The 27,726-nt window shown below is 44.4% G+C and overlaps 1 protein-coding gene across 1 annotated transcript in view; it reads right to left on the bottom strand.

Annotated features, from left to right (window-relative positions):
- Positions 1 to 1,696: 1,696 nt before the first annotated feature.
- ERCC3 (ERCC excision repair 3, TFIIH core complex helicase subunit) overlaps positions 1,697 to 27,726 on the bottom strand; it is a 36,517-nt gene continuing 10,487 nt past the window's right edge. The window contains exons 9-15 of the mRNA XM_082658787.1: positions 26,430 to 26,614; positions 23,227 to 23,429; positions 12,161 to 12,257; positions 10,699 to 10,816; positions 6,067 to 6,185; positions 3,734 to 3,886; positions 1,697 to 2,163 (exon numbers count right to left, since the gene is read on the bottom strand). Coding sequence (XP_082514913.1) covers positions 2,032 to 2,163; positions 3,734 to 3,886; positions 6,067 to 6,185; positions 10,699 to 10,816; positions 12,161 to 12,257; positions 23,227 to 23,429; positions 26,430 to 26,614 — 1,007 coding nt within the window. The 3' untranslated portion in view covers positions 1,697 to 2,031. The remainder of the gene's footprint in view (positions 2,164 to 3,733; positions 3,887 to 6,066; positions 6,186 to 10,698; positions 10,817 to 12,160; positions 12,258 to 23,226; positions 23,430 to 26,429; positions 26,615 to 27,726) is intronic.

Genomic DNA, 27,726 nt, shown 5'->3' on the forward strand with positions numbered 1-27,726 from the left:
CTATTACAACAGGGAGAACACACTGACCATATGATCAGCAAGCATCTCAAGAGTTAAGCAAAAAAGTTTTTCTTTTATAGGGAGGAGGAAACACAGGAGGGGCTAAGGAAGTGGGTCGAATGGGAGTGGCAATGGCAGATGGCAGATCAGACAGTGTTTTACCCTGAGTCCCACCGGACTCAGGAGGGGCTGTAGGCTGAGCGTGGGCCAAAAGTCAGGGGCCTGCAGAAAGGAGAGAATCTTAACCAAGGTTTGGTTAACAAGCATTTTGTTCCAATTTGATCAGCGGGGACAAGCGCTTCAGCTAATCATTCGAAGCAAAGAGTGGGAATCTGGAAGGTCTGTGTCTGGCCTTGTCACTGGTAGACAAGGAGGGCACCCATGAGCCTTATCTCAGACATGGGGAAAGGTGGTTCTTTGTGGTAAGCTGTTTTCCGGAACACAAAAGATGGCGGGGGGTGGGGGCACGGGCGGGTGTGTGGTTCTTTGAAAGTCCCAGTTTTCCAGGATCACAGGGCCTGGGTAAAATTCAACGTTATCTGTAGACATGTTAGAGAACAAGGAAACAGTGAGCAACAAGGAGATACACTAAGTGCCTGGCATTGCTTGAGTATCCCAAGCATGACAGGATGTGAGAACCTGGAAATAATACTGGTTATAATCCAGTCTGTGACATCTGGGTGCCACCCACTGGGGCGAGTGGCCTTAGCACGATGTGCCTGAGCACAGGCCTCAGGTCTGGCTGCTGGGGGCCATTTCCAGGGTTTGCATGGACACAGCGGCTCTCCACGGGTCAGCACCAACTGCTGGGCAGACTGTGAGAGTGCGTTTGTCCCCAGAAGGTCAGCTCAGTGAAGTGCAATTCAGGGAAGGTGGCTTTTGCTCCGAAGCACTCTTGCCAGAATGAATGTGGTCTTCTCCCCGATTGGGCGATGACAGCTGGGATCACTGCTGCCGCGCGGCAGGGGTGGGGAGGACTCCAAGTCGAGTGGCCTTAGTGAGCACAGGCTTCCAACACTCCCCAGGCGCGGGGCTGCCGCCTCCTAGAACGAGCCTCCTCAAAATAACACATTCTTCTTCATGACCTATGCCTGTGCGTGCCTGCCTGTCTTCTATGGACCAATCCTGCCTCGTGTATCTTTTCCTGAACACCTTTTCTTTCATACCAGGAACAGAGAAGAAAAGCCCAGCGACATCTTTCAGAATAGACGAACCAGCCGTTAAAGATCCAAGGGTACTAAACTGCTATCAGAAGAGGAATCCAGCCTCCCAGCCACATCAACAATGTATCTGGGGGGGGTAGAAATAAGAGCTGATTCTCTCAGGGAAGATCAACCATCAGAAGCTGTGTGCACTGTGGCTCCCTGCGAAGGTGATGGCCTTCGGGTGACCCAGAGGACCTACAGCTGTGGTGCCTCCCATGGAACCCACCTGAGCTGCACAGGGAGGGGCCGGGCAGCACTGCAGACTGCTCAAGCTCCTCCATTGCTCTGGAGCACCGTCCCCTGTCAACGCTGCGCACTAACGGGCAAGGCTTCTCGTCTCTCCAGTGCTCCCTGTGGATGGGCCCCGTCTAATTCCTCTGGGCCTGCCACCAAGTGGAGCCCTGATGGAGGTTTGTCATCTAGACATAGCCCATGCCTGTGACAAGGTGTAAGAACAAGGCGTACGATGAAGAGTGGTTAAACATCCCAGTGCTGTTTATTCAGGAGAACAGTAAGATAAATACACCTAAATATTACAAATTTTTATGTACAGGAATGACTACTCCCCAACAAGTTTAAAAAGCAGTCTGAAAAAAACAAAAAATACAGTCCCCCCACTCCCACTTTCAAACCCTGGAATGCCCAGGAAGACAGGATCAAGCTCTTGATGCATCTCCTTCAACACAGTCAACAGATATTGAATCTACATTGGTTTGGCCGATGCTATTGGAAAGAACGCGGATGTGCAAAGAAAATGCTATGTTTAAAATCCCTTTCCAATGCTGGCGCTAGGCACCCAAGTTTCACCTACATGACCCTATGGGCGTCATTTCCTGAAGCGCTTGAAAAGTGGGTGCACGTGCTTAGTGGAAGCCTTGCTCCGTGACGAGTGGTACTCCATGTACACTGTGTCATCGGCCCCAGACATAGAGCTCATCGTGCCGAAGCGCCGAGACACCTGCAGGGCGACCCGGCCCACCATTAGTTTACAAAGCAAAACACCCCCCTCCTATAACATTTATAATCATAATAAGATAAACTTATAAAACTTATAAAAGTTTCATAGATTTTATTATTTTTAAATAACATTTACTGACCACTTAGTATGTCTCAGGCATTGTTCTAAGCAGCTTATACTTATTTACGTGTCTTACCTCATCTAATCCTCACAACCATTATAATCTCCATCTTACAGAAGAGGAAACAGGCACAGAGAAATGAAGTATTTGTCCAAGATCACACAACTCTTAAACAGATGGGACTTGAACCCAGGCAGTCAGCTTCAGATTCCCTGTACCTAGCCATACACCACCCTGCCTCTCTTAATGACAATTTATAAACAAAATTTTAACAGTGAGGGCAGGAGTCCCTCAAAATCTCCTGAGACCCTACCATAAGGCTTTGAATCAACTGGAAATCCTTTCTAGCCCTGGGCCTGAATCTTGGCTCTGTGTCTCACTGGGTGGCCTTGGGAAAATACTGAATGTCTGCACCTCAATGAACTCATCTGCAAAACGGGGATAACCACATCTGCTTGACATGTGTGGTGTGAACAGAAATCACACAAGTCAAGGGTCTGATCCCGAGCCTGGGACATCACTCGGACCAGATTCCAAGCAAGGTATGCAGACAGGCACTGAAGCCACGCCTTGCACAGCCTCACCTTGGGTGACCCACTGTGAGGTGGAATTGACTAGACACCACCTTCAGACACAGAAACAGGAAGTTTCCCTGGGCTCCCATGGAGAGTGCCCAGGAGGAGGCCCAGCCCCCAACCCCCAGGTCTGGGGACAGAAAGGTCTCAGGCTGCGGGGAGGGCAGCACCTCCCTGGTGACACTGCTTCCTTCTTCCCTTGTTCCAGCCATCACTCACTTTCCAGCTCTAACACCAACTTAGTTTCAAAAGCACCTGATGAAACGGTACTTCTCTCCTTGGAAGGGCCTGATAATAAGAATTCCTCATAATGATACTTTCATTAGTTATACCGTATTATATTTGCCTGGCACATAGCAGGCATTCAAGAAGTATGTGCAGAATAACTGAAAAGTTGTGCATTTTCAGAGAACTCTAAATTTTTTGAAGAATGTATGGAAACTACAATATGAGTTGATTCTCAGACCCATTTTACAGCCTGGAAGGCTCAGTTTCATTACTGAGGAGGAAGCCAGGGATAAGGTGACACGCCCAAGGCCAAAAAGGCAGCCCCAGGTCTGTCACGCTCCTTCCAGTAGCCACCCTAGGCAGAGCCTGGGCTCCCACATCCAAATACTAACAAATACTTACGCCAGACTGCTATGTGAACAGAGCAGGAGACCAACCACACCCCCCGTGGGCTCAGACACATAAAACAAGACAGACACACAGCACAGTTAGCAGGGGTGTTTTCGATTATTCTCTTCTCTACAGTCTCCAAGTTCTTAAGAAAATCACACAGGCACATACACACAAAGGACTGTGCAGGCGTATGTGTGTCTAAGATGCTGTCCTTCGGGAGAACTGACATGTGGAGCCTCACCCACTCACTCACCTGGCTGGATTTGGAGCCAAGTTCTCCCGCCACCACCTCCTCCTCAGCATCCAGGTCAGAGGCTGCCAGGACCTTCTGTAAGAGCTGCTGTTGCTCCTCTTTTGTTGAAAACGCCAACTCCTCCTCCTCCATGTTGGCAAGCTTTGTGATCACCTGCAGCACAGAACCCTCTTGTTTTCTCTCCCTGGACCCGATCCTGCCTTCTCCTAGGCTCACCTGGTCTGGTCACTTCCCCCCTCAGGCCCAGCAGAGCAGGTGGATAATAACGGAGAGCTCCTCTTAGGCAGTGCAGAGACCAGCCTCAGAGCCACTGTCAACAAGGAGCTTAACTAATGACTGCAAGGCAGGAGAGGTTCAGGAAATTCTAGAAAACTCTGCTCCCCACACATGGCAGCTAAATGATCACTTACAGAAGATCAACAGGGATCTCGGCAATCTTAAAACAACCATTCTGGTAGTTTTCCCACCTTGCACCAGTTAAACAAAGGACCAAAAACCGAAAGGCACAGCCGGCTGCCCTTCAGGAAGGCCTTCAACCTCAGGGCTTGGCACCCAGGGCTTCCAGCAGGAGGGACACTTACAAATGATAGGATATTAAGAATGGATTTATAAGATTTTTTTTCCAAAAGAGAAAGATAAAAGCATGGTGGAGATTTGGTTTTCATTTCTTTGGAGATAACTTACTACAAGGCCTACCTATCCCTGCAGAAAGCTTGGATTGATTACGTACAGCAGGGTCCCCAACCCCCGGGCTGAGGACCAGTACTGGTCTGCAGCCTGTCAGGAACCGGGCCACACAGCAGGAGGCGAGCGGTGGGAGAGCTAGCAAAGCTTCATCTGACGCTCCCCACGGCTTGCATTACCGCCTGGACCATCCCCCCCCACCCGCCCCATTGCTCACATTACCCCCTCTCCCAACCGGTCTGTGGAAAAATAGTCTTCCATGAAACCAGTCCCTGGCGCCAAAAAGGCTGGGGACCACTGAGTCAGAAAGGGAACTTCTTTTCCTCTCTCTCATTCTTATAATTTTAATTAAAAGAAAATTCCTAGAAGTATCTGGCTGCACCCTTCAGGTGGCCACAGACCTGGAGTACAGATACAGGACACTTCTGCCATGGCCTGATCACCAGGGTCCAGATTCTGGGAACCCTAACCTCGCTGCTCTCAGCAGGCAGCCCTGGAGGTGAGGAAGGCAAAGGCAGCTCCAACCAACACAGACAACCATGTGCTCAGGTACCATGTTGTCGAGCTCACCCATCAAAGAACCCAGAGCACTTCCTGATTTGCTGCTTCTCTTACTCTTACGACTCTCCCGGGAATCAGGAGGTATGTATGCTATTATCAGCTCGAACGTTACACAGACAGATAAAAAGGTCGAAATGAAAATCCTTCGAAAAACTGTCCCAAGTGTCCTGAACTACAGTTCAGCATGAGAAGTCTGAAAAGTGTCACTGCCTCTATCTAAAAGGGGAGGGATCAGACAACCCTGTCCTCTTTTCTAAAGCTAATAAAGGGAACTCTATTAGTTCCCTAATTAGTTCTGCCCTAAACCAATTTGAAAAAGATACAATCTAAAGTATCTGAAAAGGCAGCCTACAGTCTTTCACAAATCAAGAACCTGGGAACTTATATGTTCTGAGATATCCTTTTAATCCCCTGCTTCCAGCACCCTCCACCCACTACCACAAGTAAAAGCCCTTTGGGACACTAAATCCTAACAAAAACTTAGTATTTGTGTCAATAGGAAAGAAAGCAAATGCCTTAGCCAATGAAAGTTTGCCAAAGCTTTAGAATTTCCCAAACTATTATAATACCAGATTTACAGTACATGGATGGCTCTGATGTCTGTGAGGCCCACTGAGGCCCAGGCTTACCAGATGACTAAGGGCAGACTCTCCCAGCTACCTGGAGGGGGGGCACCCCCTGAGAAAGTAACCCCGAGGGGCTCAGACTAACACAGTGATAGCCACAGTTCCTTCATCTTGAGTCCTACTAGGCTAGCACATTTTCCCACCAACATCTAATGTTTTCTCTTCAAGACAACTGTAAAAAGTTAACAAGCTTAGACTCCACAGGCCTCTTGCTTCAGAGGCCCCATTCTTTGACCATTCACTGTGAGAAGCTGGAAACAGGAGGGATCCTGCACAATATTTTTCCTTCAAAGCTCCCCACAATTCATGCAAGGAAAAAGGTACCCTAATGTCCCCTAATGTCCCGTGCCTGCCTGAAATCTGTCCCATGCTCATGCTGACAGCGGCCCCCCACTTCTCATGGAGGGCTGGGTACAAAAAAGCCTCGGTCCTACTCCGACCAGAGACCAAATGCTTACATACCTTAAAGCTATAACCTTGATCTACCAAGAACCTCTGTCGCTTGGTTGAGTAAGCCATTTCCTGTGTGTCCTGGGACACCAGCGAGTAGAAGAAGGCATTGTACTCCTCTGCAACCATCCCTGGAGGAGGGCACATAAAAGGACAATATTAGTTATTAGAACGGCAGGAACTAAGGGTCCAGGGTTCAAAAGCAAGTACTGCAGTGGGAGAGCTCTGCAGTCAGAGGGGCCATTGCCCTGATTCTGCACGAGGACTTCATCAAAATTAAAAACTTTTGTGCTTCAAAGGACACCATCAAGAAAGTGAAAAGACAACCCACAGAATTGGGGAAAACATTTACAAAGCATATATCTGATAAGAGATTTGAATCTAGGGAATATAAAAAACTATTACAACTCAACAATGAAAAGACAAATAAACCAATTATAAAAAGGACAAAGGATCTGAACAGACAGTTCCCCAAAGATTCACGTGTCAATGAGCACATGAAAAAAGCTCAATATCATTAGTCATCAGGGAAATGCAAGTCAAAACCATGACAAAATACTACCTGGCACACACTAGGATGACTAGAATAAAAAAGATGATTACAGTTGTTGTCAAGGATGTGGAGAAACTGAAATGCTGATACACTGTTGGTGAGAATGGAAAATGGCACAACCACTTTGGAAACAGTCTGGCAGTTTATTAAAACGTTAAACATAAAGTTATTACATGACCCAAACATTATTCTAAGAGCCAGAAAGTGGAAACAATCCAAATGTCCATAAATGAATTTTTAAAAGTGGTATGTCCAGGGACTTCTCTGGTGGAGCAGTGGTTAAGAATCCACCTGACAATGCAGGGGTCACAGGTTCGAGCCTTGGTCCAGGAAGATCCCACATGCCGTGGAGCAACTAAGCCCGGGCACCACAACTACTGAGCCTGCGCTCTAGAGCCCGAGAGCCACAACTACTGAAGCCCACACGCCCTAGAGACCATGCTCCACAACAACAGAAACCACTGCAATGACAAGCCCGTGCACCACAATGAAGAGTAGCCCCTGCTCGACGCAACTAGAGAAAACCTACACACAGCAACAAAGACCCAACGCAGCCAAAAAATAAATAAAATTTAAAAAATAATAATCAAAAAAAAGTGGTATGTCTATACAGTGGACTATTATTCAGCAATAAAAAAGAATGAAGTACTAATACATGCTACAATATGGATAACCCTTTTGAAAACATTATGCTAAAACTACTTAAAAAAAAAAAAGGTTCAGAGAGAAAACCCAGTAACAGAATTATCATAGTAACTAGGACAGAAAATACTGTAGCCTATAAAATCTGATCCTGCAGGAAAATCTGAATATTTTTGCTTCACAGTTCAAATGTCAGTAAGTTAAGTATCTGTGTACTGCCCCTGAATTCAACTGTTTCCTTGTCTTACAAGAGTTCAGAGATGCAAAGAAAAGGGCTAAGTATATTATATCAAATATTTTCCTTTTTCTCCCTTTGTTTTATTGAGATAAAATTGACATATAGTTTTATATAAGTTTAAGGTACACAACATAATGATCTGACTTACATATATTGTGAAATGATTACCTCAGTGAGTTTAGTTCACATCCATCATTGTAGTTTTGATTTGCATTTCCCTAATAATTAGTGATGTTTAGCACCTTTTCATGTACCTGTTGGCTATTTGTACATCTTCTTTGGAAAAAATGTCTATTCAGGTCTTTTGCCCAGTTTTTGATTGGATTATTTGTTTTTTTTGCTATTGAGTTGTATAAGGTCTTCATTTATTTTGGATATTAACCCTTTATCAGATATACGATTTGCAAATATTTTCTCCCATTCCATACATTGCCTTTTCATTTTGTCGATCATTCCTTTTGCTGCGAAGAAGCTTTTTAGTTTGATGTAGTCCACTTATTTTTTATTTTGTTGCTTAAGCTTTAGGTGTAATATCCAAAAAAAACACTGCCAAGACCCATGTCAAGGAGCATTTTTCCTCTGTTTTCCTTTAGAAGTTGTATGGTTTCCAGCCTTACATTTAAGTCTTTAATCCATTTTGAGTCAATTTTTGCTAGTGGTGTAAGACAGGGGTAATTTCATCCTTTCACATGTGGATATCCAATTTTCCCAGCACTGCTTATTAAAGAGACTATCTTTTCTCCACTGGGTATTCTTGGCTCTCTTGTCAAATATTAAACCCAAATATTAAACCCATATATGCATGGGTTTAATTTCTGGGCTCTGGATTGTGTTCCACTGGTCTGTAAGTCTGTTTTTATGCCAGTAACATACTCTTTTGATGACCACAGCTTTATTATATAACTTAAAATCAGAAGTGTGACGCCTCCTGCTTTGTTCTTCTTTCTCAGAACTTGCTTTGGCTATTTGGGGTCTTCTGTGGTTCCACAAAAATTTTAGGATTGTTATTTTTACTTCTGTTAAAAATGCCACTGGAGTCTTGATAGGGATTGCATTGAATCTATAGATGGCTTTGGGTAGTATAGATATTTTAACAATATTAATTTTTCCATTCCATAAACAAAGGATACTTTCCATTTATCTTCTTACATTTCTCTCATCAATGTCTTGTAGTTTTCGGTGTAGAGCTCTTTCACCTCCTTGGTTAAATTTATTCCTAAATATTTTATTGTGGATTTTTGTTGTTGTTGTTGTTGTTTTTGGCTGCATGGCATGTGGGACCTTAGTTCCCCGAACAGGGATTGAACCCGTGACCCCTGCAGCTCGGAGTTCTAACCACTAGACTGCCAGGGAAGTCCCCAATATTTTATTGTTTTGGATGCTATTGTAAATGGAATCATTTTATTTCTTTTTTAGATAGTTTGTTGTTAGTGTATAGAAACACTACTGATTTTTGTATGTTAATTTTGAATCCTGAAACTTTACCAAATTCATTGAATAGATCTAACAGTTTTTTGGTAAAGTCTTCAGGATTTTCTATGTATAAAATCATGTCACCTGCAAATAGAGAAAATTTTACTTCTTCTTTTCCAATACTGATGCTTTCTATATCTTTTTCTTACCTAACTGCTTTGGTTAGGACTTCCAGCACAATGATGAATAGGACTGGTGAGACTGGGCACCCTTGTCTTGTTCCTGATCTGAGAGGAAAAGCTTTCAAATCTTTCACTATTAAGTATGAGGTTAGCTGTGGGCTTGTCATATATGGCCTTTATTATGTTGAGGTACTTTCCTCCTATACCTAATTTGTTAAGAGTTTTTATCATGAACAGATGTTGAATTTTGTCAAATGCTTTTTCTGCATCCATTGAAATGATCATATGATCTTGTCTTTAATTCTATTAATGTGATATATCACATTTATTGAGTTGCATATGGTGAACCTTCTTTGCATCCCAGGTATAAATCCCACTTGATCATGGTGAATGATCCTTCTAATATGATGCTGAATTTGGTTTGCTAGTATTTTATTGAGGATTTTTACAACTGTATTCATTGGATATTGGCCTGTCATTTTCTTTTCTGTAGTAAACTTTTCTGGCTTTGGTATCAGGGTAATACTGGCCTTGTAAAATGAGTCAAACAGTATTTAAAAAACAAAATTCCAATCAAATTCAAAGGGATTTTCAAATTAGCTTTGTGTGTGATGAGTAAGGAATAAGTAATGAATCACTTTCATATATGCTAGTCAGATTTATCCAGCAGTCTATTATATTGTTATGTACTCTCATTCCTCATTATTAACAGTCCTGCAAGATAAGGATTGTCACTCCAACTTTGGATGAGAAACCAAAGCTCAGAGGGTCAAATTACTTGCCCAAGGTCACACAGTTGGTCTGGTGCCCAAGTCCATGTTTGCTATTTCCACTAACTTGCCCTGTCTCCATTTCAAACACAATCAATTAGCTGTTTCCTAAACATACTCAAACGCAGTACAATTACAACACCTGCCCACCAATCCTGTCATTTTCAAACATCCTAGCAGTCCAAGTTCTTCCTAAGATTAGTGAATTCCTTGAGGACAGGGCCTGTGTCCTTGTTTTAGGACCTGCCTGGTCTGCTAAGAGGATGCCATCTCTTAGCAGAAACGTCAGTCTCTACTCTGCCCATGATTGGGTTCTGGGCTCCTTTACTGCAGTTAACAAGCAGAGGAAGCATGACTCTTGCTTCCTCATTCACTGAGCTTGTGATGTCCCTGCTGTAAGCTGCCACTCAAGGGACCACTCTTCACAGGTCATGAGCAAGGTATCCACCTTGTGGCTGCCCAAGCTGCTCCTACCAAGCCCTCCCCTTACTCTTAACTCAAGGTTCAAGGGACAGCTGCCAGCTCTTACACTTGCACTGGTGGTCTACGCTCCGCTTTCTCCCTTCTACATCTACACCATCACGCACTGCTTTCCTGGCTCCTCTATCTACCAACACAAACACTCAGCTCAGACTGTGACCTCCAGACAGCTGCCATGGAAAACGTCCACATGCTCAACCCCAGCACATGAGAAATAACAATGGCCAAGGAGATCCTGGTCCTTGCTTTGGGACCCCCGTCCCTCCCCTTCAGGGTCTACCTAGCCCAGGAGCACAGGCTCACCCTCACAAACAGACACCTGACGGAAGTGGTTTGAAAAGAGAGACCGCCTGGAGCAGAAGGTACCTTTTTTTGCTCGGAGCACTCGCCCCAGCCTCTGGGCCTCCTGCCGCCGGGAGCCACCATGAGATGAGATCTGAATGAGAACATTTGCTTCTGGCAGATCAAACGATGTGTCACCCACCTATAGAAATGAACCAGCTGTGAGTTTGGGAAGGTTTTTTGTTTTTTTTTTTTTGCGGTACGCGGGCCTCTCACTGTCTTGGCCTCTCCCGTTGCGGAGCACAGGCTCCGGACACGCAGGCTCAGCGGCCATGGCTCACGGGCCCAGCCGCTCCGCGGCATGTGGGATCTTCCCGGACCGGGGCACGAACCCGTGTCCCCTGCACCAGCAGGCGGACTCTCAACCACTCTGCCACCAGGGAAGCCCTGGGAAGATTTTTATATATGAGTCAAAAAGGGAAAAAAAAAGTCAACTGGCCTCAAATTTAAATAAGCTCTGTAGGTAATTCAGAAAAACAATCACTATCCTCTTCAATCTGTACCAGGGTCCTTCAGATGCACGCAGGCCTCTAAGGACCTAGCATGTTCTCCTAAGAGCTGTCCTATAGAAGCTGTCAAGACCTGACTCCTAACCATCTGTCTCAGCAACAGTCCTGGTGTGGCTGCTAGGGACCCAGAGACAAGAGGGCCCTATCAACAGACTCTCTGTGAGTGATTCTTCTTATTTTTTGCTACAGAAATAGGTCTGCACAAAACCATCCACAATCTTAACTGGAGGCTATTGAGGCCAACAGCAAAGGTCAGACACGTGACCTGGGAGGGGCCACTGCCTGCAGTGGGCTGGATTCTGACTCTGGGTAGCTGCCTTAGCTTGGGGAGGGTGGGGGGAGGGGATCCAACCATCAAGGTTCCCAGACACAGAAAATAAAAGCTTGACCCATCCATGATCACTTTATAGGTAAATCTCGTTTCTTTTGGGCTTTGGGTCTGTTCTAACCTGAATGACTATTCTAAACTGTTGGGCCACCACTTCTAACTGCAAATTAAAACCATCACCAAGCCGAACCTACATGATTCTGCATTGTGTTTATATTCACCACCCATCCCCAAGGCATACCAGGAGCCAGGATAAAAGCTGCCCACGACCCACAGGAATCTCCAAAGCCACAAAGAGAACCTTATGCAAATGCCCACCTTTGCCACAGTAGGTAATGAACTTTTCCCCCTTGTATAAAGAAAATACAACTCAAAATTCCTGTATCCCAAAAAGAGGTGGGAAAAACTTAAGTCAAGCAAAAGGACTTGCTAGATTATATACTCCTTGAGTTAGGAATATAGATTATGTACATTAAAACCGTATATCTGCTTCTTCCACTACCTGACAAGGCAACGTTCCTCTGCCCCCAGACACTGGACACGTGGGAATGAAAACTGACACGTGACGTTCCTTCAACAAATACCAATTCACTGCCCAGAAATCATCGAGTGTCCCCCAGGCCTGGGGGCTGCTGCATGCCACACTGACCTTGGATATGAAGATGGTGTTGATTTTGGGGTTATGCTTGAAATTCTGGAGAATCTGCATCCTTTCTCCCTGGGATGTAGGACCATAGATATAGGGTCTAGAGAAGAACAAAGCTGTGTTAGGAAGACTACAGAATCACTCCTCAATTATCCTGAAAGCATGTCAGAGGGACAGGGAGATCTTGCAAGGTTTCTCTCTTCCAGGAAGCCCTCTGTCATGCAAAAACATCAGGAAGAGAGCCACAAAAGTGAGAGGCTACAGACTCTCCCCACCACCTTTCCAAAACACACACACCCCACCCTTTCCCCTCTGAGCCAAGATGCAGATCACTACTCTCTTCAAGATTCCCTCCTTTACTTTTTTGGTTTTGGCCTGTGCTCCTTCCTGCCTCAGTATCTCTCACACTAAGCTTAGTGTCTAAACAAGGAGAATCCCCTAGATTTCACGAAGCTCAATGGGAGTGGCAAAGAAAACATTGCTATTTGCAAACAAAAGTTTGGAAGGAACTGTTTCCTAATCAAACAATCATTCTCCAAGAAAGGAGAAAAGAGCCCCTTCCAGACTTTTCCCCATGGACCCTCTATAACACTAAGCTCAAACATTTCTCTTGAGTTTCCAGCTCTGTGCCAAAGGGTACAACCCTATCTGACAACCTCACTGGTTATCACCTCTTGGCACCTGGCAAAGCCATTCCTCTGCTTTTCTTGTAATGACGTGGTGTAGCTTCCGAAGGGTCAGCAATAACAGTGATGGTGACGATGACAACGACAAGGACGATGAGGACAGCTAGGAGGCATGCAGGGCCCGCCCACACCAAACATGCAGCTGGGTTCTACCCTGGGAAAAAAACATCCATGCCTGTCGATATTCCTTGGAACTGTGAAAGGTAGGTTTCGTGTTCCCAATTTACACACGAGGAACTGAGGGTCAGGAGTCTAAGGAGGCTGACCCAAGTGGCTGTTCCACCACTGAGGCCACGAGCTATCCCCAGGCAGTGCCCATGGAAGGCTCAGGAAGCACGACTTTTGATACTCCACACGTGCTTCCCAACACTGTGCTACAAACTGGGTACAGGTGTACCCGAGAGAGCAGCCCCCTTGCCTGTGGGGAAGCTGGGCAGGTGCCTGGGACAGCTGGATGCTTCCCTAACCACGGCAAGCCTGGCCTGTGAGAGTGTTCGGGGCACCACGCAAATCTTCTGATTTTCTGTATGTGTCATGCCGTGAAAAAGGTCAGGAAAGTGCACTCTTCAGAACAGTCTGTCTCTTGATACCCAGGTTTTCAGGTGGTTCTTCTCCTCCTCACTCGTCATCAGGAAAAACAACTCAAATAGTGGTGAGCCCTCAGTTTCTGAAGGTTCTCTCATATAGGAAATGAAACAGAAGGGTAACCATCCTTCGGAAAGAGGACCTAACATTTGTTGAACACCTACTAGATGCAGGAATCCTCTGAGGTAGGTGGTGGTAACTCCATGTGACAGTGGAACAAAAGGAGGTTCAGAGAGGTAAAGAACTTTCCCTAGGTCACACAGCTAATAAGAGGAGGAGCTGGGAGTCAAATCCAGCATGTCTGACTCCAAAGTTCATGTTCTACCCACTACCTCACACTATCAAACAACCCTCGGAAGGTGGGTGGTAGGGTAGGATTACAGACAGAAGGACTGACAGAGTACATGCATAAAGAAAAGTGTCAGACCCCAACCCTGACAGCCAGGCATGCCTCCTCCCACCTGGCAGAGAACTGGAAGTTTACTTTCTAGATTCTGAACAGGAAGGTCTACACTTAGGGACCTCAGGCAGAGCTGAGGGCAAAGCAAGATTGAAAGTGAAGAATGACGGGGATTCCCTTTTCCCTCCCCCACCACAGGCTGGTACCTAGGAGACCAGAAGATTCCTCTCTGGAGAAACTTTCCAGCACAAGAGAAAAGACCCAGAGATACTGGAATCTGGCAATCTCTTGACAAACTAGCCAGGTCCTGCATGATCATGCTATGGAGAGGGCTACAGGTCGGCAAACCCACTAAGCTATACACAAAGGCCGATCAGCTTTTTAGCGACTGACGGTTAAATAAGAAACTAGAGCCAAAGACTACCAAAAATCAGAAGAAAATCTCTAAAGATAGAGCTGAAACAATCAAAACACCTGGAGAAAAGAGAGACAGTGTAGGCAACAGAAGAAAGCTTCAAAAGCGTTAACAGCCTCAGATAAGACACTGTACTTATTCAAAAAACAAAACAGCTGGCGATAAAGAACTCTTGGAAATTAACAAAAGCTTCAATAGGGTTGGAAGAAAAAAGGGATAAAAAATGGGAGAAAATGGGAGTTCACTGGAAGTCCAGTGGCTGGGACTTGGCGCTTTCACTACCATGGCCCGGGTTCAATCCCAATCCCGCAAGCCATGCAGCACAGCCAAAAAGAAAGGGAGAAAAAAGAAAAGAAAATTGGAGAAGCTGTCCAGAAGATCTAACATCTGACCAGCAGGAATTCAAAAAAGAAAAGAAAAAACGGAGAAGATGAGTAACAAAGAAAGAACAGAAAGAAATTCTCGGAATTGAAGGCCACGAGTTTCCAGACTGAGAGGGTCTACTGAGTGTCTATCATAATGAAAGAAAAAAAAATCACACTAGTCATATTGTTTTGAAATTTCCAAAATGAAAAAACAGATTCTAAATTCCTGAGAGAAGGAACACAGGACCACCAGAACACATCATCAGACTTGCAAGGAGCTGCATTGGAAGCCCCAAGAAAAGGGCCCTGCCTTTGACATTCTGAGGCCCAGCCAAACTACTGATCAAGTGTGAGACTGAATAATGACATCTCCAAGTGAATTCTTAAAAACTTTTCCTCCACGTACCTTCTCTCAGAAATCTACTAAACGATACACTCCATCAAAACGAGTGACCAAGAAAGAGGACACTTGAGATTCGGCAACAGGGGCTCCAACACAGGGAAGAGGCACAAGGAGTTCACAGGATCATGTCAGAGGGACAGTTAGGCAGCATCTCTAAAGACAACAGTTAGGCAGCATCTCTAATCCTAGAGAGCAAGCAGACCAATGCAGAGTAGGAGGATAAAGTGCTGGTTGAGGCTGGTGGAGGATGAAGTACTGGAAGGGATCCACCAGGGAAAGAAAGTGAAAAGAAATTGAGAGATTACCTGATGGATCTGACCCTTCTGAGAAGGAGTTTATGACTGCATGAAGAGTCTGAAAAGGACTAATTAGTAATTATATAGAAAACCAAGCAGAAGTAATGACAAGGCAATTATTAACTTCAGGAAAAACAAATGTTAACACAAAGGAAAATGTAAGAATGGTACACTGTCTGCCTTGGCTTGAACAATACTTACACAGCCAAAATAATGTAACATTGAACACTAACTTAACCCCAAATACACTGGGAGGATGGAGTGGGGGGAGGGGATGGAGCGGCATATGTAAGACAGCTAAATCCACAACTCCCATGGTAGGAAATTAATAAGCAATTTCTACAATAATCAAGAAATTATTACTTAGAAATATGAAGGTAAATAGAGAAGAGAGTTGAAAGTGGCTATCTCTGGGGAAGAGGAATTGTGAGTAGGAAGACAGGTGCAAGGAACTGCTAGTTTTTGTAAGTCTGTTACTTTAATAAAAAGTAAAATCTTTCCTACATTAATAAAAGGTATGGACCGAAACCTTCAAGATGGCGGAGGAGTAAGGCATGGAGATCACCTTCCTCCCCACAAATACAGCAGAAATACATCTACATGTGGAACAACTCCTACAGATCACCTGCTGAATGCTGGCAGAAGACCTCAGACTTCCCCAAAGGCAAGAAACTCCTCACATACCTGGGTAGGGCAAAAGAAAAAAGAAAAAACAGAAACAAAAGAATAAGGACAGGACCTGCACCAGTGGGAGGGAGCTGTGAAGGAGGAAAAGTTTCCACTCACTAGGAAGCCCCTTCACTGATGGAGACGGGGGTGGGCGGGGGGCAGGTTTCGGAGCCACGGAGGAGAGCACAGCAACAGGAGTTCAGAGGGCAAAGCAGAGATTCCCGCACAGAGGATCAGTGCCGACCAGCACTCACCAGCCTGAGGGGCTTGTCTGCTCACCCGCCGGGGCGGGCAGGGCTGCGAGCTGAGGCTCGGGCTTCAGAGGTCAGACCCCAGTGAAAGGACTGGGGTTGGCTGCGTGAACACAGCCTGAAGGGGGCTACTGTACCACAGCTAGCCGGAAGGGAGTCCAGGAAAAATTCAGGAACTGCCTAAGAAGCAAGAGACCACTGTTTCGGGGTGCACAAGGAGAGGAGATTCAGAGAACCGTGTAACCAAGCTCCAGAGATGGGTGTGAGCCACAGCTATCACTGTGGACACCAGAGACGGGCATGAAACGCTAAGGCTGCTGCAGCCACCAAGAAGTCTGTGTGCCAGCACAGGTCACTGTCCACACCTCCCCTCCCAGGAGCCTGTGCAGCCCGCTACTGCCAGGGTCCCGTGATCCAGTGACAACTTCCCAGGGAGAACGCACGGCACGCCTCAGGCTGGTGTAACGTCATGTCAGCCTCTGCCGCCGCAGGCTCGCCCCACGTCCGTACCCCTCCCTCCCACCGGCCTGAGTGAGCCAGAGTCCCCTAATCAGCTGCTCCTTTAACCCCATCCTGTCTGAGCGGAAAAACGGACGCCCTCAGGCAACCTACATGCAGAGGCGGGGCCAAATCGAAAGCTGAACCCCGGGAGCTGTGCGAACAAAGAAGAGAAAGGGAAATTCCTCTCAGCAGCCTCAGGAGCAGCGGATTAAATCTCCACAATCAACTTGATGTACCCTGCATCTCTGGAATATCTGAATAGACAACGAATCATCCTAAAATTGAGGAGGTGGACTTTGTGTGATTTTCTGTATAGCTTTACTTTTACCATATTTCCTGGGGTTCTCTCTGTCAGTTTTTTTTTAAATAGTTTTTAACATTTGTTACCATTGGTGGATTCGTTTTTTGGTTTGGTTGCTCTCTTCTTTCTTTCTTCCTTTTTTATTACTCTTTAACTTTTTAACAATATTTTTTATTTTTTGCAGTATGCGGGCCTCTCACTGTTGTGGCCTCTCCCGTTGTGGAGCACAGGCTCCGGACGCTCAGGCTCAGCAGCCATGGCTCACAGGCCCAGCCGCTCCGCGGCATGTGGGATCCTCATAGACCGGGGCATGAACCCACGTCCCCTGCATCGGAAGGCAGACTCCCAAACACTGTGCCACCAGGGAAGCCCCATATTTTTTATTTTTTAATAACTTTCTTTTCTTTTTTTCTTTCTTTCTTTTTTTCTCCCTTTCCTTATAAGTTGTGTGGCTGACAGGGTCTTGGTGCTCGGCCTGGTGTCAGGCCTGTGCCTCTGAGGTGGGAGAGCCAAGTTCAGGACACTGAACCACCAGAGACCTCCCGACTCCATGTAATATCAAACAGCGAAAGCTCTGCCAGAGATCTCCATCTCAACGCTAAGACCCAGCTCCACTCAACAACCAGCAAGCTACAGTGCTGGACACCCTATGCCAAACAACTAGCAAGACAGGAACACAGCCCCACTCATTAGCAGAGAGGCTGCCTAAAATCATAATAAGGCTACAGACACCCCAAAACACACCACCAGACGTGGACCTGCCCACCAGAAAGGCAAGATCCAGCCTCATCCACCAGAACACTGGCACCAGTCCCCTCCACCAGGAAGCGTACACAACCCACTGAACCAACCTTAGCCACTGGGGGCAGACACCATAAGCAACAAGAACTACAAACCTGCAGCCTGTGAAAAGGAGACCCCAAACACAGTAAGATAAGCAAAATGAGAAGACAGAAAAACACACAGCAGATGAAGGAGCGAGGTAAAAACCCACCAGACCAAACAAATGAAGAGGAAATAGGCAGTCTACCTGAAAAAGAATACAGAATAATGATAGTAAAGATGATCCAAAATCTTAGAAATAGAATGGAGAAAATACAAGAAACGTTTAAGAAGGACTTAGAAGAACTAAAGAGCAAACAAACAATGATGAAAAACACAATAAATGAAATTAAAAATTCTCTACAAGGAATCAATAGCAGAATAACTGAGGCAGAAGAACGGAAGTGACCTGGAAGATAAAATAGTGGAAATAACTATCGCAGAGCAGAACAAAGAATGGAAATAATTGAGGACAGTCTCAGAGGCCTCTGGGACAACATTAAACACACCAACATTCAAATTATAGGGGTCCCAGAAGAGGAAGAGAAAAAGAAAGGGACTGAGAAAATATTTGAAGAGATTATACTTGAAAAATTCCCTAACATGGAAAGCAAACAGTCATTCAAGTCCAGGAAGCACAGAGAGTCCCATAAAGGATAAATCGATAAATCCAAGAAGAAATACGCCAAGACACATATTAATCAAACTATCAAAAATTAAATACAAAGAAAAAATATTAAAAGCAGCAAGGGAAAAACAAAAAATAACATAGAAAGGAATCCCCATAAGGTTAACAGCTGATCTTTCAGCAGAAACACTGCAAACCAGAAGGGAGTGGCAGGACATATTTAAAGTGATGAAAGGGAAAAAACTACCACCAAGAATACTCTACCCAGCAAGGATCTCATTCAGATTCGAAGGAGAAATTAAAACCTTTAAAGACAAGCAAAAGCTAAGAGAATTCAGCACCACCAAACCAGCTTTACAACAAATGCTAAAGGAACTTTTCTAGGCAGGAAAAACAAGAGAAGGAATAGACCTACTATAACAAACCCAAAACAATTAAGAAAATGGTAATAGGAACATACATATCAATAAATGTAAATGGATTAAATGCTCCCACCAAAAGACACAGACTGGCTGAATGGATACAAAACCAAGACCCATATATATGCTGTCTACAAGAGAACCACTTCAGACCTAGGGACACATACAGAAAGTGAGGGGATGGAAAAAGATATTCTATGAAAATGGAAATCAAAAGAAAGCTAGAGTAGCAATTCTCACATCAGACAAAATAGACTTTAAAATAAAGACTATTACAAGAGACAAAGAAGGACACTATATAATGATCAAGGGATCGATCCAAGAAGAAGATATAACAATTGTAAATATTTATGCACCCAACAAAGGAGCACCTCAATACCTAAGGCAAATACTAACAGCCATAAAAGGGGAAATTGACAGTAACACATTCATATTGGGGACTACAAGCAACTCTATGCCAATAAAATGGACAACCTGGGAGAAATGGACAAATTCTTAGAAATGCACAACCTGCCAAGACTGAATCAGGAAGAAATAGAAAATATGAACAGACCAATCACAAGTACTGAAATTGAAACTGTGATTAAAAATCTTCCAACAAACAAAAGCCCAGGACCAGATGGCTTCACAGGCGAATTTATCAAACATTTAGAGAAGAGCTAACACCTATCCTTCTCAATCTCTTTCAAAATATAGCAGAGGGAGGAACACTCCCAAACTCATTCTACAGGGCCACCATCACCCTGATACCAAAACCAGACAAAGATGCCACAAGAAAGAAAACTACAGGCCAATATCACTGATGAACATAGATGCAAAAATCCTCAATAAAATACTAGCAAACAGAATCCAACAACAAACTAAAAGGATCATACACTATGATCAAGTGGGGTTTATCCCAGGAATGCAAGGATTCTTCAATATCTGCAAATCAATCAATGTGATACACCATATCAACAAACTGAAGGATAAAAACCATTTGATCATCTCAATAGCTGCAGAAAAATATTTTGACAAAATTCAACACCCATTTATGATAAAAACCTTCCAGAAAGCAGGCATATAGGGAACTTACCTCAACATAATAAAGGCCATATATGACAAACCCACAGCCAACATCCTTTTCAATGGTGAAAAACTGAAACCATTTCCTCTAAGATCAGGAGGAAGACAAGGTTGTCCACTCACACCTCTATTATTCAACATAGTCCTGGAAGTTTTAGTCACAGCAATCAGAAAAGAAAAAGAAATAAAAAGAATCCAAGGCAGAAAAGAAGTAAAGCTGTCACTGTTTGCAGATGACATGATACTATAAATAGAGAATCCAAAAGATGCTACCAGAAAACTACTAGAGCTAATCAGTGAATTTGGTAAAGTAGCAGGATACAAAATTAATGCACAGAAATCTCTGGCATTCCTATACACTAATGATGAAAAATCTGTAAGAGAAATTAAGAAAACACTCCCATTTACCATTGCAACAAAAAGAATAAAATACCTAAGAATAAACCTACCTAAGGAGACAAAAGACCTGTATGCAGGAAACTATAAGACACTGATGAAAGAAATTAAAGATGATACAAACAAACAGAGAGATATACCATGTTCTTGGTTTAGAAGAATCAACATTGTGATAATGACTATACGACCCAAAACAATCTACAGATTCAATACAATGCCTATCAAACTACCAACAGCATTTTTTACAGAACTAGAACAAAAAATTGCACAATTTGTATGGAAACACAAAAGACCCCGAATAACAAAAGCAATCTTGAGAAACAAAAACAGACCTGGAGGAATGAGACCCCCTGACTTCAGACTATACTACAAAGCTACAGTAATCAAGACAGTATGGTACTGGCACAAAAAACAGAAAATTAGATCAATGGAACAGGACAGAAAGCCCAGAGATAAACCCAGGCACATATGGTCACCTTACCTTTGATAAAGAAGGCAAGAATATACAATGGAGAAAGAACAATCTCTTCAATAAGTGGTGCTGGGAAAACTGGACAGCTACATTTTTTTTTTTTTTTTTTTGCGGTACGCGGGCCTCTCACTGTTGCGGCCTCCCCCATTGCGGAGCACAGGCTCCGGACGCGCAGGCTCAGCGGCCATGGCTCACGAGCCCAGCCACTCCGCGGCATGTGGGATCTTCCCGGAACGGGGCACGAACCCGTGTCCCCTGCATCGGCAGGCGGACTCTCAACCACTGCGCCACCAGGGAAGCCCTGGACAGCTACATTTAAAAGAATGAAATTAGAACACTCCCTAACACCATATACAAAAATAAAGTCACATTTAGGACTAAAGACCTAAATGTAAGGCCAGACACTATAAAACTCTTAGAGGAAAACATAGGCAGAATACTCTATGACCTAAATCACAGCAAGATATTTTTTGACCCAACTCCTAGAGAAATGGAAATAAAAACAAAAATAAACAAATGGGAGCCAATGAAACTTAAAAACTTTTGCACAGCAAAGGAAAATATAAACAAGATGAAAAGTCAACCCTCAGAATGGGAGAAAATATTTGCAAATGAAGCAACTGACAAAGGATTAAGCTCCAAAATTTACAAGCAGCTCAATATCAGAAAATCAAACAACCCAATCCAAAAATGGGCAGAAGACCTAAATAGACATTTCCCCAAAGAAGATATACAGATTGCCAACAAACACATGAAAGGATGCTCAACATCACTAATCATTAGGGAAATGTAAATCAAAAGTACAATGAGGAATCATCTCACACCAGTCAGAATGGCCATCATCAAAAACTCTACAAACAATAAATGCTGGAGAGGGTGTGGAGAAAAGGGAACCCTCTTGCACTACTGATGGGAATGTAAATTGATACAGCCACTATGGAGAACATTATGGAGGTTCCTTAAAAAACTAAAAATAGAACTACCATACCACCCAGCAATCCCACTACTGGACATATACCCTAAGAAAAACGTAAGTCAAAAAGAGTCATGCACCACGATGTTCACTGCAGCTCTACTTACAATAGCCAGGACATGGAAGCAACCTAAGTGTCCATCGACAGATGAATGGATAAAGAAGATATGGCACAAATATACAATGGAATATTACTCAGCCATAAAAAGAAACGAAATTGAGTTATTTGTAGTGAGGTGGATGGACCTAGAATCTGTCATACAGAGTGAAGTAAGTCAGAAAGAGAAAAACAAATACCGTATGCTAACACATATATATGTTACCTAAAAAAAATGGTTCTGAAGAACCTAGGGGGAGGACAGGAATAAAGACACAGAAATAGAGAATGGACTGAGGACACGGAGTGGGGAAGGGTAACCTGGGACGAAGTGAGAGCTCGTCATGGACATATATACACTACGAAATGTAAAATAGATAGCTAGTGGGAAGCAGCCACATAGCACAGGGAGATCAGCTCGGTGCTTTGTGACCACCTAGAGGGGTGGGATTGGGAGGGAGATGCAAGAGGGAGGAGATATGGGAATATATGTATATGTATATCTGATTCACTTTTTTATACAGCAGAAACTAACACACCATTGTAAAGCAATTATACTCCAATAAAAATGCTTTTAAAAAAAAGGTATGATTTTAGAAATTTCAGCAACTTAATCCTTCTGTGTCTCAGTTTTCTCATCTGTAAAATGAGAATAGTACAATGACCTCATGTGGTGATTAAATCACCGTTTGTGAAGAGAAACTGTTCTGTACCCACCCTTCCCTCTGCACCCCTACCCACCACATAACGAATGAAGGCTTATCTTCTCAGGGGACCTTGCCTTCTGCTCCACTCACAGCACCTGAAGCCCTGCATCACTGTGCACAGAAGCACAGGCCTCTTCCTCCTTTCTTGGCAGGAAATTTTCAACAGCCAGGTTTTAAACACAATATCTGGGTGGGGCTGTAGGCTAAGGAGGACCCTGGTCAGTGTTTCCTAAGAAGTTCTTTCTAGATGCTGGGCCAAACCTTGCCTTCCTGGCCCCTGACCAAATAGAGTGTGATCTCACCTCTGGCCAGAGTACCCACTGAGCCTGAAACTGCAGATGCCAAGCCGTGCCCACCTTTGGAGCCCAGCTCCACATCATCACAACTCTAGCCCCCGCTCCCTCAGCTCAGAGTGACCAGGCCCCCGTTCCCATGCACTCTAACCAATGACTCTGACCACCTGCCCTTTTGTCTCACCTGGTCCCTGGGACCACAGAACTAGACCTTTAGATACTAAGCAGTTCCTGAGAGCTTCGAGAAGAAAACAGGCACCTTCTATACTCTCACATGGAGAAGTTGAACTGGCTTTGGAGGCTGCTCTAACTTTCCAATTCTTACTTGTTCAGTCGAATGGCATATTCCTTCAGAGCAAACACGTTGTCAGCAAAAACAATAATCTTGTCATTCCTCCTTTCATGAAACTTGATCAGAAACTGGCAAGCTCTGAATTTGTTGGGGTTCATGGTGTACAGCAAGATGCGTTTCTTGGTTTTGATTGCCACATACTCCCGGTAAAACTCAGGAGACATCGGGCACCAAACCTGTGATACAATAAGAATCAGGGGTCAGTATGCAAGTTTAAGCATCATACAACTGGGAACTTCAGCAAATTAGCTTTAAAACAAATCAAGACACAACCAATGGTATGTGAATTATATCTCAATAATATTGTAAACACACACACACACACACACACACACCACAAAACAAAACCTAATACCCAGTGTTGAACCAGGATACTCTCACATGTTAATAACAGAGATTTTAAAATGCATCAATATCCAGGGAATTATTCTCACACCAGCTCCAAGTGAAGAAAATCAGATTCCCAGCCAGTGGTGCAAACAATCCCTCCCATTTAGATCACACCTCCACACACAGCACTGCTACAGAGAACTGCACACACACTTGCCAGCTCTGTCTGTTGGGTTAGCCTAGCAATGACACCCCAGGAGTAATGAACACACCAGCACCCAGATCTTGGCTTTTAAATTACATTCTCTGCTAAAAGGGCTCCATGATGAAATGGCTGATTCCAGGGCCAGGGCAGGGAAAGTACCAGATGAGCCAGAAATATCTTACTGTGCCAGAAAGCAAGGAAGTGCTCAAAGTCTGATGGGAACATGTCAAATGGTCATAGAAACTAGCTTGAATGTAGTCCCACTGGTCACATCTGAGACCATTTGAGCATCTAAATAATGACAGTAACATTCCTGAGAGCTTCCTCTCTACTAAGCCCTGTGCTTGGCTGTTGACAAACTAAAGGAAGCTCGGGCAAGTACACTGAAGTGCCATGACTAAAGGTCTCAAGGCTGTGTACAGACCCTCCAGGAGCTTTGCACTGGAACAAGCCATAGCCTACACTGGCAGACTGAGCTTTTGGTTGCAACCAGCGCCACTTCTATGTGATCGCCACAGACCACTTCTTCATGCTGCCACCACTGCAGAATTAGCTGACATGGTTATGTGTCAAACTCTGTGCCGAGCTCAAATCTAAGTTTTGCTGTCGTTACCTTTTCTGATTCTCTCTGGGACATATCCTATTATGACCCCTTTAGAATTTCTAGTTCTTCACAACCAAAGCAATTCTTTTTTCACAGTAAAATCTTTAAAATCATGCATTTCCCAGAATATGAAACACAAGTGGCCAATGAACATATGGAAAGATACTCAACGTCATCAGTAAACAGGAAAACACAAATTAAGACCATAAAAAGATACCATTTCACACTTATTAGGTCTGTAAAAATTAAAAGAAGACATTTCCATATTAGGTGCTGGAGATGTGGAGCTAGCTCACTCACCCTGGACGAGAGTGTTAACTGGTGCAACCACTTTGGGAAACAGAGTTTTCCACATGACTAGTGAAGTGAGCATCCGGAAAGCCCCTGACCCAGCAATGCTACTTCTAGGTGCACCTGCCACAGCAGTGGCCTTCAAACTTGGACCAGTTTATGTCATAAACTAAACATTCCCACACATAAACACAGTCTTAGGAAACAATATATACCTTTAATACATATTATGCATTCTGGTAGATTCTATTCTATCCTGATCATGACGCACCGAAGTGATGTCACCATCTACTACGTGGTCACAGTCCACAGTGTGAACACTGCTTTAGAAAACGTCTGACACAGGAAACAGGTACAAAAAATACATGCAGCAATACTGTCATAACAACAAAAAAACAGCTCCAAATTCAGAGACAGTGTCCGCCTAGGGTTGGGACTAGAAGCAGGGCCTTGCTAATGGGCACAAGGGAACTTTTGGGGATGGGGGAGATTCTCTAAAACTGGATTGGGGGCATAGCTGCACAACTCTTTACATTTACTAAAATCACAAAAGTTATAAATCACACTATTTTCTTACAACAGATGAATGTTATGGAACATAAACGAGACCTCGACAAGGCTGTGGAAAAAAACAACTTAGCAACCCGAACATCTGTCGACGTTAGAAAAGATTTTATTTTTACTTCTGTGTAATATTCCATTAGCTATCAAATTGTGGTATATTTGTCCAATGGAATACTACAGAGAAACTAAAACTAATAAACTACAGCTACATGTATCATTAAAAAAATAATGCATTATGCAAAGAAAAAAATACTAAGCAAAAGACAGAAGTCATACAAGAACACATATAACCCGATTCTATTTGCATATACATAAAGATTTTTTAAAAGGCAAAGCTAAACAATGAACGTTTTGGGAATTATACATAGGAAGTAAAATAATAAAAAAGCAAGATGACAAACCTAAGCTCCAAGACAGCGGTTACCCTGGCAGGGGGAGGGGAGATGCAACTAGAGAGGAACAGGCGCCTCAAAAGTTCTGACAATGCTGTGTAAGGTGGGTGCTGATTACGAAGATGTAACCAAAGGGTAAGGAAGCTTCTCGACAGAGCAAGTCCACCTGCACAGCTTCCTCACACTCACCTTCACCCGAGAGGCTCATGTCTGCCCTCTGAGGACACAGCCCACCCTACTCTAGCCACTGAGTGACAGTCATTTTAAGGTGCCAGAAAGGATTTCTGTTGCTGTTCCTTCTGAGAAGACTTACCTTTCTTTGAACATGTATTTTAAACACATACCTGTGCAGGTATTCATCACAGAATATAGGGAAAATGGGTTCTTAGAAATAAAATAATCAAGGTCACATGTGCCTTCTGGGGGCATCAAAACCAACAGGCTTTGGTACTGGGGGTGGCCTGTGGGTTGCCCACGCAGGACCAGCAAGAATCCCTCCGGGGTGAGGGTGGGCAGGAGTACCCTGAGGTGCTCACTCCCAAAGAGGATGAAACGCCAAGCCAGCCTGGATTAGCCTCCTGACCTGACCACTTCCTGTGTGCTCGTGGACAAGTGATTCTGCTTCACACATCTGTGAAATCGCGGGAGACTGCCCACCCCACGGGGGGCTGAGGGTACTGCACGAGGCAGCAGCACTTTTGCTCAGGTCCTGACCTGTGTATCTGCCCACGAGGAATCGACCTGATCCATTTCCCTCCCCCAGGGACCGTGCCAGGAAGGGGACAGCTACCTCAGCGCACTGGACTTTGGCGATGTAGCCGTTGTTCTGCAGCTCCATCCAGTTGGCTTCATAGAGCTTGGGCCCAATCAGAAAATTTAAGTCGACAATTTTGTCATCTTCCCGGACGAGGGTTGCGGTCAAGCCCAGTTTGCAGTGGGCCTGCACAATGGTGAGCACCCGTCGGAACATCTTGGCTGGGGAAACAATCGGCGCATTCATGCTGTCACTTTTTTAAACGCTCAAAGTACCAAAGACAGCCTCGACCTAATACTGGCCCGGGACACTGCACGGCTGACCCCCGGGCTTCTGGATCACAGGAACCTGGCTCTAGACAAGAATGATTAGGTGGGACTGCTTAATCTCCACTTTTAGACCTGTCCAAAAGAAGGGTGAAAAGGAGAACAAAAGAGGGAGATGACCTGGAGGAAGCCCTAAGCTAGGGAACCCCAGCACTCCCCTCACAACAGCTCGGCTATCAAGAGCACAAACGGCAATCTGAAACATGACCTACACTTAAAATGCCACTGAGCTCTGAATCATGCAAGGAATTGGTTCACCCTGAGGCCTGTACCTCGGTTACCGGGAAGATGGTGGGGTATCTGGAGGACCAGAGGAATGAAAGGAGCTCCACTTCCCACCACCCTCCCAGAAACCAGGAAGAAACAAGGGAGAGATGAAACCCCAGGCACCTCTCCCACCTTAGGAAACATCCCTCTCTACACTCTTCCAATTACATTCATTCTGGTCAACCAGCAACGTCCTTTGCCTTCCTTTCGCTTGAATGTTATCATTCTTTCTGAGGTATCAAATTAAATTAAATAAACATTAAAAGGGTACAAGATATTCATTTTTAAAAACTCAATTTATGGGTTTCCACAGGCTCACCTTTTAAAAATTTTTAACACTATGAAGAAAGGTAAAAATGTTGAAGTCATGCTAATCTTATATCCAATTAAAGGCAAGGTTAGTGATACTTCAGAAACAGACCTGGGAATTCCCTGGCTGTCCAGTGGTAAGGACTCCACGCTTTCACGGCCAAGGGCCGGGGTTCAATCCCTGGTCAGGGAACTGAGATCCACAAGCCACCGTGTTACGGCCAGATTAAATAAAAAAAAAGAAATAGACCTAAAAATCCGAGGGAAAGAAGGGCAGACGTCACCAAAATACAAACCAAAAACATAAGAACAGTAAAATAACAAAGGGCTGTCTAACCCCAGTAAGTGCCCAGGTCTCACGGTTTCACACACTGAAGCCTAACACAGCTTGCACACACCCCTGGAAAACAAACAAACAAAAAACCAGGGTC

Source organism: Grampus griseus, assembly GCF_964374135.1.
Source record: "Grampus griseus genome assembly, chromosome: 7".
Classification (NCBI taxonomy): Eukaryota; Metazoa; Chordata; class Mammalia; order Artiodactyla; family Delphinidae; genus Grampus; species Grampus griseus.